The 17,723-nt window shown below is 48.7% G+C and overlaps 1 protein-coding gene across 1 annotated transcript; it reads right to left on the reverse strand.

Annotated features, from left to right (window-relative positions):
- LOC136516455 (probable serine/threonine-protein kinase WNK2) lies at positions 1–11,147 on the reverse strand. The gene is given in 10 exon segments (XM_066509855.1): positions 1–1,286; positions 1,381–1,527; positions 1,629–1,706; positions 1,803–1,983; positions 8,405–8,562; positions 8,633–8,856; positions 9,083–9,310; positions 10,658–10,695; positions 10,796–10,844; positions 10,846–11,147. Coding segments are annotated over 10 exon segments (1,920 nt in total). The 5' UTR covers positions 10,875–11,147; the 3' UTR covers positions 1–498.
- Positions 11,148–17,723: the final 6,576 nt, after the last annotated feature.

Genomic DNA, 17,723 nt, shown 5'->3' on the forward strand with positions numbered 1-17,723 from the left:
ATATACATCAGTATGTGCGCACATATGGTACAGCTCTAAGAACTTGGTGGAACCATGTGATCCAGAAAATAATTGCACTTTAAGTTTGTCATTGCAAGTTCGGAACAGCTCAAACACTGATGTATATCCTTGGCAAGTCAAAGTACAAAAGAAACAAAAAAGAAAAAGAAAAAGAAAGGGATGCACTCCTTATGTATTCAGGCACACAGCGGCATAGTGGTATCTGCAGATTTCATTTGGTGTGCAGAAACTTCATCTTGCCGTCAAAAACCTCCACACTGTTTGATTACTATTTAGTGCTTGGTCAGTGAATTGAAAGACCTCCAGACAAGCACTTCCAGCTTCTCCATTATATCAAAAAGAACAATGAAAAAGGCTTCAGACTAACTTTTGCACAACAGAGATCCCCTTTTGCACAACGACGGTTGTAAACAACTCCTTAGTGTGAGTATTTATAAATCTAACAACACACAGAGAAGATGCACAGAAACAGTTTAGCTAAGGTTTGTCGACTCTGTTTTTCTGTTCCATCTTCAAGCGGCATCGAGTTAAGGTCTCTTCCCGATCCTCTGCAGGTAGAATTTTCAACATGTCCTCTATGTCTGCCTTATGCTTCCTTTGCAGCGCACTAAGCTCCTCTTGCTGCTGAGCCAACAGGTTTATTAACCTCTCGGTGACGTCTGCTACCAGATGCCAATCAGAATTGTGATCCCGATCATCTAAAGAGCGAGGGCTGCTACCAACAGAAGCTTCCCTAGACATGCTGTCGACCACAAATGAGTTCGACAAGTCCACAGATGATGATATTCGTTCAAACATGCCTTCAACAGGATGGATGGAATTATCTCTTGCACAGCTCACAATGTCATCTATTTTGTTCCTCTTTGGTATTCCATTGGCAATACTATCACCAATTTCAGGTTCCACCACCAATTGTGATATTTCACCGTCTCTCCTGGGTGAGTCCGACCAGTACTTTCGTCCAGAAGGAAGCTGTTCTTGAACAAAGCCGTTATGTGAGGCATTAACCTCATTACGAAATTCAGAAGTTCCCTCGTCACCTTCTGAACTGTGGGTCTCAGAATGAGCAGCTTCATCCCCTTGGTTGTCAATTGATTCCTCTGCTGCCCAATCAGGAATATGTGAACGTATTTCAGCATCTATCATTTCTGCAATCGCCGTTACATCTTGATCTGTGAGATCCAGCTGCACGACCATCTCAGTTGCAACACTGATTGAAGTGTCCGCTTCAATATCAAAGGGGAAGTGGATGTTTTGGGCATGACCTGTGCATTGGGAGATAAAAATAGATAGAGGATAAGTGTCAGATTAACAATACAATGATAATTCAATGAGATTTGAATATTTGATCATGAAAACCTGTTGAATCAGCAATGCGCAGCTTCAAAAATATTGTATTCAAATCCTTCCGTTGACTCTCGACTGTTATACTTCGACCAATTGTGGCATGTGGATCCATGGTGTCATGTACATAGTTATCAGAAGGATGTGAATCTGACATGCTACCTGCATTTCACAATAAGGTTGACATATCAAAATGAGAGAAGCCTCATAGCCGTGAATCATTAAATCGGTGCCACGTTCATTACGCCTTTTCACGACTATACCTGAGTGATCATGGCGGCCCACAGATGATGCTACTCTGTCATATCTGAAACTAGAGCTTGGTTTTGGACTACCAGTATCTGCCATGTTTATTCTAAAGTACAGTTATGTGGGAACGAGAAAGTTTACTGCAACCTGCATCTGTAACATGAGATATCTCCAATTCAGTCACGTACCTGATGTATTAATATTTGGATGCAGTGGATAGAATATTTTTTCATCACTAACATCTAGGAGAAAAGGATCCATCAAGAGTTCTTTTGCCGAAAGTCTTTCAGTGGCTTTAGCAATGCATTTCTCTATAAATAACTTTACTTCAGGATCATCAATCTTAGCCAGTGAACCTGGCTTTTCACCCTGTCATATATACAGCAAATAAAGAGATTATGAAACTGAAAAATGTCACTTCATTGTACTATGAACATTGATTCAAGGAAGAATACATTTCCTAGGACATGCAGTGCATGAATAATATAAAATCCATTTTTGGAGTAGACTATGTAGCAAATCTAGTATGTGCATCCTATGCAGGTGTGTTCAATCCAATCAAGAAAGAGAAGGCTGGCAAAGAAAAGATATTCCTCCAAAACATTACCAATGAACAGACTAGTATGTGATTTGTGTTAAAGAAAAGTCATGAACTCTTTTAGAATGATAAATCCACCAGTATGACACTATAGGCAGTTTGATACCAGGTTGAGAAAATAATGCAACGTACTAGTAGAATAAAAGACAACCACAGAGCCAGATGTCGCACTTGCTGTTGCTGTAGCTAGCCACTAGCCCACTACCCCTCGATCCATTATGTCGGTGCAAATGACAGTGGTTACTTATGTAATTTCTATGAACCAAAATACTAAAGCACAGGCATATAGTATAAGACAAGACAACCATAGGGATACATGTGACACTGCCTATGGCTTAGGCCTTATCCATCAATACATTATGACACTTCAAATAAATCATGCTAGCGGTTACTTATGTAATTTCTAGGCATAGCCATGCTTCCAGTACAATACTCACTGATGAATAACCCTGTTTGTTCGTTTATAACCATAAAAAGATACCTTCCACTGAAGCCTACAAGATCTTTCCATGTGGAGAACATTAAAACTGATCTTCATATAGATGTATTGACTCAACTAGAACTACATTAGCAGATCCGGATAGCATGCTGTTATGGTCGGTAGGACCTATGAGAGGAGGAGTCGTAATACTGGCTAAGTCCAGGGAGTCTGTTAGATATTTGCAGTAGTTTAAGGAGAAGAATTAGGAGAGATTGGTTATGGATTGTAATCTGGCCTATAAGGCCCTAAACGGTTAGATGAAAGGGGGTTAGCCTGGGATTGAGATTCATTCTCCCCTGGGCCCTCAGGCGTACTGTTCATCGTCACCTCTGTGTCACCCTCGCCTCCAAACCCTCGGCTGCAGCACGGCGCCGTTCCGCCGCCGCCCTGCCCAGCCACGGCTCGCCTTCTCCCCTCCATACTTCCTCCGCAGCAAGGCGCGCCGTAACAACCTGGTATCAGAGACCATGTCTTTCTCCTCACAGCCACCCTCTCTGCCCACCACCACTGCAGCCGCCGCCATCGCATCTACTACAGCACCACCGCCCACCACCACCGCCGACATAGCCAACACCACACAGCCGCTCACCGCCACCACCACATCACAGCCGATCATCCCCACCCTCCCGCTGGCTTACTCCCAGCCGCCGCCACCGCAAACGCCGCAGGAGGCCTTCAATCAACTTACGGCCGCCATCTATGGGATGCAGCATCAACTAGGGGCCCTGGCCCTGCGCGTGACTGCGCTGGAGGATCGCAGTCCCGTCCCCTCGCCGCCCTTGCCTCTGTACGGCATGCCTGGATACGGTGGCCTCCCGGCTCCGCCGGCAACAGCGCCGGTCATCTCCGAGCTCGGCACCACTTCGCCATATCACATCCCGTTCCAGCCGCAGCGCTCGCAACCCCAATTGCCGCCACCGTGCCCACCCCCATCCACAGGCGTGCCCATCACCCAGATCAGCTTCCCGCCCTCCCCATCACCTGTTCCATCCCTCTCGTCCATCATCAATGGATCCAGGGCTTCCCCGTCCACCACCGTCCCCATCCAATCAGCCCCGCACCTTTTCCACACGCCGGCTGGCCATGACACCGCATTCACTCCCCGGTTTCCCAAGCTGTCCCTACCCATCTATGAAGGCACCGAGGATCCTCTCGGCTGGCTGACGACATGCGAACAATTCTTCCATGGATATCAAACTCGACCGTCAGATCGTGTCTAGTTTGCGTCTTACCACCTCAAGGGGACGGCCAGGCAGTGGTACCTGGACCTGGAACGGGATTCGGGACGCCCGGAGTGGGAGCAGTTCAAACAACTCTGTCAGCAGCGGTTCGGCCCTCCCTTCAGCACCAATCACCTGTCCGAGCTGGCGCGCCCCCCCTTCACCTCCACGGTGGAGGCCTACGCGGAGCTGTTCCAGGCCCGGGCAGCGCACGCGGGTGTTCTCACACCGCTGCAGAAAGCGCAGCTGTTCACCGGTGGCCTCCCAGAGCACATCCGCGCTGATGTCGAACTCCAAGAGCCCCCAGACCTACAGCGCGCTGTGCGTCTCGCACGCGCATATGAGCGGCGCAACTCGTCAGCCCTGCTGGCTCTTCCGGCGCCCCCCCCCACGCGCGCCGCGCCGGTTTGCGGGCAATCAGAACGCGCCGGCTCCGCCTCCACAATCAGCTTCAACGTCATCGTCTTCGCCTCCCCAGCCGACGCGCACTTTCAAACGCTTGTCCCCGGAGGCCATGGCGGAGCGGCGCAAGCAAGGGCTCTGCTATAACTGTGATGAGCCGTATGTTCGCGGCCATAAGTGCGCCCGCCTATTCTACCTTGAAGTTGCCGATTTCATTGAGGAGGAGCCGGCTGAAGATGACCCTGCTGCTCTGGCCATCCAGGGCCAGGGGCACCCTCCGTTTGATCCGGATGCCCCGTTGATCTCCTTGTCCGCGATCACCGGCATACGCACGGCGGACACGATGCAGCTGCGTGTCCAGGTTGGCGACCACGAGCTCACAACATTACTCGACTCCGGCTCCACGCACAACTTCGTCAGCATGAACGCCGCGCGCCGCGTCGGGCTCCACTTCCACGACAGCTGCGGCGCCCACGTAGTGGTTGCCAATGGCGACCGCGTGGCTTGCCGTGGCCTGGCGCGCGACGTCGCCATCAAGATCGGCGAGGAGCTCTTCTCCGTGGATTGCTTTGCCATTCCGCTGGACTGCTATGACATGGTCCTCGGGATCACGTGGCTTCGCACCCTTGGACCCATACTCTGGGACTTCGATGACCTTTGCATGGCGTTCACTCACCAGGGGCGCCGCGTCCTGTGGAAAGGCATTGGATCGACGCGCTCTGACATTCCTCCGACAGGCCGTCTGCACGCCGGTCAGCTCTTCCCGGCCAAAGGGACGGAACCCATGCTGCTGGAGCGTCTGCTCGATGCTTATGCCGATGTGTTCGCAGCCCCGATCGGTCTCCCTCCTGCGCGACCTTGTGACCACCGCATCCATCTCAAGCCGGCTGTTGATCCTGTTGCTGTTCGGCCTTACCGTTACCCACAGCTTCAGAAAGATGAGTTGGAGAAGCAATGTGATGAGATGCTTCGGCAGGGGACCATCAGGGCCAGCACCTCCCCGTTCTCAGCACCAGTCCTGCTTGTCAAGAAGCATGACGGCTCCTGGAGGCTCTGTGTCGATTACCGCGCCCTGAACGCAGTGACGATTAAGGATAAGTTCCCTATACCTGTGGTGGAGGAGCTGCTGGACGAGCTGCATGGGTCCAAATTCTTCTCCAAGCTCGACCTACGCTCCGATTATCACCAGGTGCGGGTGCACCCCGCTGATGTTGCAAAGACGGCATTCCGCACGCACCAGGGCCATTTCGAGTTCCTAGTCATGCCCTTTGGGTTGTCCAATGCGCCATCAACATTCCAAGCCCTCATGAATTTCGTTCTCAAACCGTTCCTCCGTCGCTGTGTCCTGGTGTTCTTTGATGATATCCTGATTTACAGCGCCACATGGACGGAGCACCTACAGCATCTGCGCGCCGTCCTCGACATCCTTCATGAGCACCAGCTACATCTGAAGCGTTCCAAATGTTCCTTCGCTGCTGCATCAGTACATTACCTGGGGCATGTCATATCACCGGATGGCGTGGCCATGGACGCTTCCAAGGTTGCAGCAGTCCAGTCATGGCCGCAGCCGCGGTCAGCCCGTGGCCTGCGTGGGTTTCTCGGTCTAGCAGGCTACTACCGGCGTTTCGTCAAAGACTACGGCATCCTCGCTGCGCCACTCACCAGCCTGCTGCGCAAGGAAGGCTTCAGCTGGTCCGACAACGCTGAAAAGGCCTTCTCGGCGCTCAAGGAGGCCCTGTCCTCCGCGCCGGTGCTTCACTTGCCAGATTTCAGCAGCGAGTTCACGGTCGATTGTGATGCGTCGGGCTCCGGATTCGGTGCAGTTCTTCACCAAGGCGCCGGCCCCATTGCGTTCTTCAGCCGCCCCTTCGCAGCTCGCCATCTCAAAGTGGCTGCATATGAACGCGAGCTGATCGGACTCGTCCAGGCGGTGCGGCATTGGCGCCCGTACCTATGGGGCCGTGCTTTCGTCGTCCGCACAGATCATTATGCCCTGAAGTTCATGCTCGACCAGCGGCTGTCCACGATCCCGCAACATCAATGGATAAGTAAACTCTTCGGATATGACTCCCGCGTCGAGTACCGCCCGGGACGGTTCAACGTGGTCGCCGACGCCCTGTCACGACGCGATGGTGATGCTCCGCTGCTGGCGGCGCTTCCGGCTCCAGCTCCAGCCCTCGCCATGGTGTCGGTGCCCACCTTCCACCTCTTCGAAGTTCTTCGACAAGAGCTGGAGTCGTCGCCGGAGCTCCGTGACCGCCGGGACGCGGTCGCGGCTGGCGCACAGGGCGCTGATTGGTGCGTGAAGGACGGCCTCCTCATCCACAAGGGCCGTGTCTTCGTTCCCTCGGCCTCGGCTGTCCTGGAGGACGTGCTGCAGCAGGCACATACAGGCGCCCATGAGGGCATCCAGAAGACGCTGCAGCGACTCCGAACTGAGTTCTTCATCGAGCACGACCGCCGTGTCGTTCGGAATTTCGTCTCCACCTGTGTCGTCTGCCAGCGCAATAAAACAGAGACCTTGCACCCGACGGGCCTCCTACAGCCGCTGCCGGTGCCGTCTCGAGTTTGGGCGGACATAGCCATGGATTTCATCGAGGCTCTTCCCAAGGTACACGGCAAAAGTGTTATTCTAACCGTGGTTGACAGGTTCTCCAAGTACGCCCATTTCATCCCTCTGGGGCACCCGTACACCGCGACATCCGTCGCCCGCGCTTTCTTCCACGATATCGTCTGCCTGCACGGGTTCCCGGATTCCATCGTGAGCGATCGCGATCCCGTGTTCACCGGACAAGTTTGGCGGGGTCTGTTTCGCCAGGCGGGCGTCCAGCTGCGCATGAGTACTGCCTTCCACCCCCAGACGGATGGGCAGTCCGAGGCGGTGAACAAGACCATCGCCATGTATCTGAGGTGTCTTACTGGAGATCGGCCCAGGGATTGGCTGGACTGGCTACCGTGGGCGGAGTTTTGCTACAACACCGCCTACCACTCAGCTCTTCGCACATCGCCGTTCGTCGTGGTGTATGGCCGCGCTCCTCCAGAGCTGCTGCCGTATGCTCCTGGTCGCGCCCAAACTGATGTCGTGGACTCTATCTTCTCCGACCGCGATGAGTTTCTTGCCGAGGTTCGTGCTCGCCTTCTGCAGGCCCAGGAGCATGCTCGCACGTACTACGACGCCAATCATCGCCGGCTGGAGTTCCAGGTGGGGGACTGGGTGTGGCTTTGCCTTCTTAACCGCCCTACTCAGTCCCTCGCGCCGGGCCGGCACGGTCGCCCTCTGCTTCGGCCTGATCGTGTGCTCCGTTCCAGTCTTCGTCGCGGCACCTGGCACGTGTTGGTCCAGTGGGCTGATATGCCAGCTTCAGAAGCAACGTGGGAACCAGTTGATGATTTCCGCGCAGCCCATCCGTCATTTCAGCTCGAGGACGAGCTCTTTTCGAAGGAGGGGAGAGATGTTATGGTCGGTAGGACCTATGAGAGGAGTCGTAATACTGGCTAAGTCCAGGGAGTCTGTTAGATATTTGCAGTAGTTTAAGGAGAAGAATTAGGAGAGATTGGTTATGGATTGTAATCTGGCCTATAAGGCCCTAAACGGTTAGATGAAAGGGGGTTAGCCTGGGATTGAGATTCATTCTCCCCTGGGCCCTCAGGCGTACTGTTCATCGTCACCTCTGTGTCACCCTCGCCTCCAAACCCTCGGCTGCAGCACGGCGCCGTTCCGCCGCCGCCCTGCCCAGCCACGGCTCGCCTTCTCCCCTCCATACTTCCTCCGCAGCAAGGCGCGCCGTAACACATGCACACTCTTTAAAACTTTTATTCGGATCCTATACTTTAAATTATTTCAGTTGAAGACACTTGCAGCATCAGTAGTTTCACAGAATTCATTAGAAAAAGGTGACTATTTGTTTAAAACATATGGCTCTTAACTAACCCTAAAGATAAAAAGTCACAGATTATGTCAGAAAATAATGTTCTAAGATTGCCCTAACTAAAATGCATAACTCTGGCTTCATGTTTAGCCAAGATCCACATGTCATTTTCATTCTGAAAGAAATAGCTAAAAGTAATTGGAAAGATAAGTAAACTAACATCAGATACTTTTTTGTATATCTGTGCTGCATTCGAACATTCACAATATGGGTACTCAAATGTAACAAGCTCCAGTAAACACATCCCAAAAGCATAGATGTCTACAAGCTCATTATATTCCTCATCATAGAGTTCCGGTGCCATGAATTCTGGTGTACCTAAGAAGAAGCAGAGGTCACACGAGAAATTACAAATTTCTAATGGAAGTAAATAAAATGAATTGCTTACCAATGATGCTATGAGCTGAACGTGCATTATCCAGGATAGTTGCTAAACCAAGGTCTCCAATCTTTACCTCACCCTGGTTTCCATTCACAAATATATTGTCACACTTTAAGTCTCTATGGATTACTGGTGGATCGTGGCTGTGCAGGTAGACAAGACCACTCAAGATTTGCCTTGACCATTTCTTTAAAGCTCTAATGTCTACCTTCTTGTGCTTAATCCGGTACCTAAACAGAAAAGGAAGAGATTGGTACACGGTTCAGCAAGAGAAAGGTCGTGTATTTTCAAAGGTCTAAAATGTATGTAGCTTGTAAATTTTGTTCATATCAATGTTGTGTCCTCTTAGATATGACTGGGTGATAACAACAATGTTAATCCAAATGGTTTCAGTTACTTAATGCAGCTTGCACGAAATATCTGAAGAAAAACAATTATAATCAAAGAGGCACGTACTGGCGCAACGTCCCTGATGTGAAGACCTCTGTGATGAAATTTATATTGTTGTTTCTTCTGTCAAGCCATGAATTGTAGAACTTTATTATGTTTTTATGCTTGAGGGTTTTAAGCAACCGCACTTCTGATCTCAGCCTCTCCAAATCATCATTGTTCCGAAGTAAATCTCCCACTTTAATCTGGTTCCAAGCAACTTCTAGCCCTTCAAGTTGATCAAAAGCCTTGTATCTATGCCAATAAAATCTAAATCAAGGATCCCAAGCAGATAGAATTGGAGCAGATATACGTGTTAATTAGCAAATATAGATGATCACCGTGGCACATCTCCATGGACTAAAAACAGTTGTGGACATAACACAAAAGTCTAGGCATCTAAAGAAAATATTGGATTTGTCTTTTCATCAAGATTGACTAACAGAATCTCTCAAATGAAATGCATACACACATGAACATGATCTTACCAGAAATAAACAAATTTCTAGAACTGAACTTTTTACAATGGATGGAAAACCATGCAATTACCAGCAGCTAGAAACTAGTGCTCCAGGTGATAAATGCATCAACATGCATAAGACTAATTTGGCACAGGCAGAGTTATTTCAAGTATCCAAGCAATTTGAATGGCTACCACGGAAACTTACATACTGAAGATAAATGTACTGTACACAGAAAAAGGGGAAAACGACATGTTTATACTTACGAGCATACTAAATGATGACATAAATGATAATTATCCAAAAGAAGATGGCACTTATCACTTTCCACACCAGAAAAAGGAAGGTAAATAATCATGTCAGACATGTACGTCTCAAACCACAGGCTGGAATCGATATGCTGAAATGTCAAACTTAATAAACCTAGGACATCAGGTACAAATGAAACGGCTGGGAAACTGAAAAGAAGGCAATGCATTGAGCAATCACAGCACAGCAATGCGGTAGTGTATTTAAATGAAAGAATGTCAGAATTTGCACACAACGGCAATATATACCAGACACTGAGACAGAGTATCCCCCAAGAGGCTGCACCTTAGAGGCATCAGGGCAGGAATTTTGGGTGATAAGCGCACTAGAAAGCATGGAACCAATCCAAATGACGCGATGCAAGAGCCTAAGAAAAGATCCCCCATGGGTAAACATGGGTGTCTTCATTCGATAGCACGAAGTCAAACAACCCCGGCTGTAACCGCCATACCAAAATGTCTACTTGATGAGCCTAGGACAGCAGGTACAAAATGGAATTGGGAACTGACATGGAGACAATGCATCAAGCAATCACAGCGGAGCAATGCAGTCAGGTATTTCAACGAAAGGAGATTAGAATTCCCAACAAAAAGGCAATATGTGAGGCATCATATCATATTCATATAGAGAGAGCGGCATCGGGGCTGGAACTTTTGGGCAATGAGCGCATCAGAAACCATGGAACCGATCCAAATCGGCGAGAACCTACGAAACGATCCCCTCCCATGGCATGGACCGCGTAAAAACGGGATCTTTAATCGATCGCGCGAAGTCAAAGGACCCCGAATCAGACTCAGGCGTCAAAGGCCTCCGGGGGGGAATGAAAGGATACACCGTCTTGAAGGCGCCCTTGCCGAGAACCTCCGTGTACTGCAAGAGTGCGGAATGCGTGAGCACGGGAGCGGGGGGCGAGGGATCAGAGGCCAAATCGAGCGGAGGCGGGGAGCGTGGTCGGGAAGGGAGGCATTACCCGCCCGTAGCGGCCGGTGGGGTCGACCTCGGCGAACTCCGGCTCCGTCCGTCTCCGTCTCCGGCGGCGTGGGTGGCATCGCGGGCGGGCGGGCGGGCTGGGGAGGTTTGCCGTTTTGGGGCCGTCGCGGCTGGGCGCTTAATTGGGATCACAGGGGGCTCGCGCTCGCCTCCCTTTCCGGCCGGAAAGCAACCTTTACTCTCTCGAGTCTTGAGAGAGAGTTGTGTGTGAGACTGAGACCCGACGTCCCGACCCGACGACTCCACCTCGACCCACCACGGCACCACCCCAGACGACAACTCCAACTGCGACTGCGTGCTGGACTACTCGATCGTCGTCGTGTGAAGGAGACGAAGGTCAGAGTCACACAGCCTCACAAGCACAGGCAGGCTCCGCTCCTCTCATCTCAATGGTCTGTCAGTTTGTTCTGCCACGTTCCATTCCAGTGTTGGGAAACGGGGAAGGTAAAAAGCTCATCCCTCATTCCAAATTCCAAGTTTGTTCTGTCCGTTCCAAATTATAGCTTACTACGTATATGTCTAGATATTAAAGAATCTATAAAAAAAAGAAAATCAAAATGACCTATAACTTGAAACTGAGGAAGTAATAGAGAGAGAGTTTATTATATATCTAGACAAAAATATATATCTAGATAGTCAATAAAAAACATAAACAAATTTTTGGGCTCAAGATTTAGGTATAAAAGAAATAATTGTTTATGCCAAAAGATCGAATTTTGTTTAGTGTGTGAACACCCATGACAATTGTGGTTCATCTCTTCACCTCGTCGATCGACCTCCTCAAACACCGCTACTATCTCCTCTAGCTCGCCATGCAGAGCACGGCGTCCTGCACAGAGGCGCCTCATTGCATCTGCGTCAGAAACAAGCATTGATAGGAAGATCAGGATTCCATGGCTCGAAGGCCACGGCGGTGAGGCGACCTCGTGGTGTTCACGGAGTGCGATGCCATGGAGCGGCGGTGTAGAGCCAAGCTCGGCAACTGCGGCTCCAATCTCTGCAAGCTCAGTGGTCATGCTATATGTGAAGCATCCCGTTGGGACCAACACCCACAATGAGGCTCTATCTGGGACACTGCTCATCAGCGGTGGATTAGGCGCGGTGCTGGCGTTCCGACCACGCTGCACCCTATCCTGCATCACACATTACGCTGAAAGCAACAACGTACTGGCGTGGTGGGAGTGCACACTTCAGAAGGTACGGAGGAAGCGTGTTGGTGGCAAGACCAAGCGTATGGGCGAACCATGCAGATACACAAGTTTTGTAAGCGGCTGATGCGGCATCGTGCAGGCCGCCTATAGGAGTATTAAGCCCACTTGCATCACTATTTATAGGAAGATAGACTTGTCACCTGTGGTGGTGTGGCCTTGAGTGCTTTGTGCTCCTACGTTGTATGTTATTTGGACCGTTTTTTCTTTTAAACTTTAACTCAGTCAATATGTGTCCATTATATATGAAGTTTTTACCATAGATTCTACATATCAATAGAATATTAGCATAAAAATTTCCCTGTAAAAGGACTAAGGAAACATCCTCTTTCAGTTTATAAAAGAAAACGTAGATCTATAACTACACCAAATATTTTATTCTAAAATGTAGACCTAGTCAAGAGGAGTTAAAAAAATAGTTTTGCTATTTTTTATTTTTCTATTTCTATAATTTTCCACATCATTTACAAGTTAGCTGTTTTGCTAGAAAAAAAACCGAAAAAAAGAAAAGGGGACAGGCCATGGCTCAGCTCAGTCTACTGGCGCAAAAGGCCCACACGACAGATTTCAGCCCAGCAGGAGGAGGCCCAACATCGGCTGAACTTTTACATGAGAAATCCTCGAGTTTCTGGAATTCAATTTAGATCCTTCCACCTTTTCTTTCTCTCTTGCACTTTTTTACCTGGAACCCTTCCTTTTCTTCTCTCTCTTTTTCTCATCCTCTTCCCCAAACCAGCACCCGATCTCAGGCACATACGTGCCGGCGGAGAACAGATCGGACATGGACAGGTGATTAGGCTGGACGAAAATTTATACGTGACAGAAATTTTGTCTCTTTATTATTACATATAGAAGGAAGTACTTGAGAAGAAAAATGAAAGAAAATCATGCAGTTACATCCCAGAGTACTACACAGTTAAAAGTCAATAAATATAACGACTTACAAAACCACAGTTTGAAACACACAACTTCATTTTCCTAGGAAACGAACGAATTACCGCCAAGGTTACCACACAGTTATAAGTGGGGAATACAACGAGAACTATAGCTGCACAGATCCCCCTCAAAGCACTCGAGTACGAGACAAGGTTACACACAGGGGCCAGATCTTCATAAGTTACATGCATTTCTCTTGGTAATAATTCAGAAAACACAAAATTCATAAAACCATGTACCTACAACTGATGTTTTTTAGTTGGCCGGGGAAAATTTAGAAGTAGTCAATACGGCACAAGTATCGGTGTTTTAGAAGAAATAAAAGAAACCTAAACAATTTTAATAATATAAAAATCCATAGGAACTTACATGGAAAAAAAAACAGAACAGGTAGTAGTCAGTAGACGCGTATGCAAGGCACGACTCCATTAAAGCACACGCAGTTCAACATGTTACATAGAAGGCGACATAATAAAATATAACAAACATGTAAATGATACTCAAAATGAGACGCAAATCTACTCCACACCGCCGTCGCTGTTGACGTCGTCGTCTTCTGGAGGTGCGTTTAGCAAGCCAACGTGATTTCCCAGCACAGCTGCAATAGCTTGTAACTGCAGTTGCATAGTTTGTAACTTTCTCTTCGCGCGACCCGATCAACGCGAGGGAGCCCCAGAACACTTGCCACATCGTCCAACTTGTTGAATGTGGCGTGCATGACTTCGACTGCGAACTGATTGTCCTTGATGAGGCGAAAGTGGTGCTCCTCGTTCCTCTTCGCCTGATCCTTCCTCTCCTTCACCAAAGCTGGATCTTTAGCTGAAGACTCACATGAGGAAAACCCACGCTGGCGAAATCGGAGTGTGGTACAAAGGCAGTGTGGATGTTGCTGGGTTTTTTTATATGAAAACTGTTTGGAAGAACCTGTAGCACCTGATTTTAAGGACAAAGCCGGATACACACCATATGTGAGTCCAAAAAGTCAAATCATATATATGGCTACAAATAGAGGTAATATTAAAGTACAATGCTTAATATATAACGTACTTAGTACAAAAGTACAACCTTGGACAACAAATAGCGGTAAGAGTACAACTCTGATCCTCAGGTGAAGACTCCAACTCTACAGGGACAGCTGACTGGTTGATCACAAACCTAAACTCCTCCTGACTGTAGCAATCTGGTACCTATCTGATACCCATCCAGGATTTTTTCAAAGAATTAAAAAGTAAAGCAAGTGTAAATATATGTCGTACTCAACAAATATAACATGGGGTTCATGACGCTCAAAAAGGTTGACACTGATTTACGGCTATTAGCTTTTAGTGAGCCATAATTTTAGCAATTGAGTAGGAACAAATTTAGCATAAGCCCCAAATAACCAGATGATCATGTACCAGGAATAATGTATAGCATAAACAAATTAATCACAGATGTTCTTCTATTCCATAAGGGTCCCAAGGCCGTTCATGATCGTAAGCACGGCTGATATATCTGTTTTACACTATGCAGATGTTGTACAATTTCACCACAAGTCGTGATTTTCATATGCCATCACCTCTTCCAAGGGAGTGTGGTAGGTAACACTAGGAGATCGTTCGCAGGTTCCACTAAAAGGTAGCAACCCGCTAAGGATTACCCATCAATTAGTAAGATTCCTGTCCAAGGTGTGACTAACAAAAGACAAAGAAACCAAAGTGCACCCCCTTGGCAAGCCGAAATCAAACCAATCGGAACCCCTCTTACGCCTTTCGGTAAGCTGCCACAAAGTAGTAAAAATCTGATACTAAGTCAAGCTAGAGCCATATAGCTTGTAGTTGTCACTTACAGATAAGTCCTTAGAGAGAGAACACTACTACACAAAAAGTTTTACAAGGCATTTCCAAAATGGCCTCAAAGGCGGGCGGGCCGATTGCCCGCCTCGGTTATTCATGGCAGGGCAACTGGCCCAGTAACCACCTCCGTTAATGCTTAACCGAGGTGGGAAATATAACTGAACCGCCTCGGATAATGCCTATTAACCGAGGCAGGCATCCTAAGACAACCGCCTCGGTAAATCCTTAACCGAGGCGGGCATTCTAACTTAGTCACCTCGATAAATCAGGCCTAGCCCGCTAGCCCACACCAGCCCACTACCATCAGCAATATATAAATGAAATTAGAAACCCTAACACTCACTCTCCCTCTCCTTTCTTTCTCGCAGGCCGCGCCCTTCTCTCTGCGGTGCGCTCGGCACCGCGACCGTGACTTCCCTCTCCTTCCCTCGCGACTTCCCTCCTTCCCTCACGACCTCCTCCATCTCTCGATGGCGCCCCTCTCCTCCACTGCGGCTCTCTCCCCCATCGCCCCCACAGTGCCCCTATCCCCCCCCCACGACGTGGCCTCCCTCTCCATCCCTTGACGTGGCGGTGAGGCCTCCCTCTCCCTTCGATGACACGCCCTCCATCTCCCTTCGGCGAGCGGAGCAGCGGCGGATCGGGTGGCTCCCTCTTCTCCCTCCCCTAGCTCCGTGGATATGGCGGCGGCATGCACAGGGAGGCCGGATCCGGTGATGGGGAGGCCAGATCCGGCATCGACTCCCTCTTCTCCCTCTCCGACGGGCGCGGATCAGGCGGTGGCTCACGCGTGGAGGGTGGATTTGGCTTCCCTGGCGGTGGATCGGGTGGCGGGGAGCATGTGGAGGCTGCATCCAGCTTCCTTGGCGGTGGATCAAGCGACAGGGAGCCTGTAGTGGCGGTGGCGGGGAGCGTGCAGGGGCGGCGGCGGGGAGCGTGCATGGGCAGCATTGGGGAGGCCCAGATCCAGGCCCAGTTGGGCTACTACTTTTTTCTCTTTTTTGTTTTTTAATTTGATTTATCGAAGCTGGCATTTCAACCACCTCGGTAAATACCTGATTTACTGTGACCTTTTGGCCATGGCGGCTGTGATGCCCGCCTCGGAAAATCAGTTTTGCCCACCTCGGCTAAGATTCCTGTAGTAGTGAGAAACTAGAGCACCATAAAAACCCAATGCTCCAGCCCTCTTAAGCTAAGTTGCTAAAAAGCATATTTTAACGTTTATTGCATATACCATTAGTCAAGTTACATGTCATAGTTATTTAATTCGAGCCTAGCAATTTACTACCCAATGCAATATTCTATAGGTGTCAAGGTATAATGCTAGGATATCCTTAGCGATGACAAGGTAGACACATGCACATAAATTAAGTGGCATTAAAGTGAATAGGTAACAATGATGATCACATGCTATACTTAGTGGCGGACCCAGGATCTGAGACTAGGGTAGTCCTAGTAAAAAATTTCATGTGTAATACTATAAAATCCAAACAAAAAGTTCGGCAAACATAGCTATAAATTAACCAAATTATGATAATACATTAAAAAGGTTGGAAACTTACATAAATACTCCCTCCATACGGGTAAAGAAAGTCGTTTAGGACATAATTTAGAATACCAAGGAGTGATTAATTAAGGGATATTTTTCCCTGTTTTCTCTTATTAAATAGGGTTGCGGGTATCAATTATCCAACAAACTTTTTGTAGCTGGATTGGTAAGCTGCGCTGTAGCCCGAGGTAGGAGGTCCCTAGTTCGATCCCTCTTAGGCGCGTTATTATTTTGGAGAGCTCGTGGATTTGCGGTGTCTTCGGCCTGGGCTGAGACGAGAGTGACTGGGCAAGTGAAAGGTCCTAATGGCTAGAGGGAGGGGGTGGCCTAATAAAATTTCTACAACAACACTTAACAAAGTAGTTAGATAATTATGAGGCGAAGCAAGTGTTGCGCTAGCCTACTCAAAAAATAAGCCACCTACCACAATTTTAGTTTAGATAGTATTTATTCACACAATAGCTACGATGCTACTCTATGTTAGTGTGCTCTCAAAGGCTAACTAAAGAGCCACACCAACCAAGCAAGCAAGCTCTTACAACTAGGTACACTAAAGAGCTTGACAACTAGTTTGCGGTAATGTAATGAGAGTGATCAAGAAGGTTATACCACCGTGTAGATGAAGGAACTAATCAATCACAAGGATGGATAACAATGAAGACCAATTCACCTTGGAATCAATGATGAACACAATGGTTTTTACTGAGGTTCACTTGCTTGCCGGCAAGCTAGTCCTCGTTGTGGTGATTTACTCACTTGTAGGTTCACGCGCTAATTGGCTTCACACGTCCAAACCCTCAATAGGGTGCCACACAACCAACACAAGATGAGGATCACACAAGCCACGAGCAATCCACTAGAGTACCTTTTGGCTCTCCGTCGGAGAAAGGTCAAGAACCCCTCACAATCACCACGATCGGAGCTGGAGACAATCACCACCCTCCGCTCAACGATCCTCGCTGCTCCAAGCCAGTCTAGGTGGCGGCAACCACCAAGAGTAACAAGCGAAATCCATAGCGAAACACGAACGCCAAGTGTCTCTAGATGCAATCACTCAAGCAATGCACTTGGATTCTCTCCCAATCTCACAAAGATGATGAATCAATGATGGAGATGAGTGGGAGGGCTTTGGCTAAGCTCATAAGGTTGCTATGTCAATGAAAATGGCCAAAGGTGTGAGCTTCAATCGGCCATGGGGCTTAAATAGAAGCCCCCCATGAAATAGAGCCGTTGTACCCTTTATTGGGCACAACACGGGCTGACTTGGACGCTCCGGTCATAGTTGACCGGACGCTGGACCTTAGCGTCCGGTCGCCCAACAACAGCCACGTGTCCCACCTTTAACTGGTAACTTGAGGTGACCGAACGCTGCGCTATAAC

This window comes from Miscanthus floridulus, chromosome 17, assembly GCF_019320115.1.
Source record: "Miscanthus floridulus cultivar M001 chromosome 17, ASM1932011v1, whole genome shotgun sequence".
NCBI classification, from domain to species: domain Eukaryota; kingdom Viridiplantae; phylum Streptophyta; class Magnoliopsida; order Poales; family Poaceae; genus Miscanthus; species Miscanthus floridulus.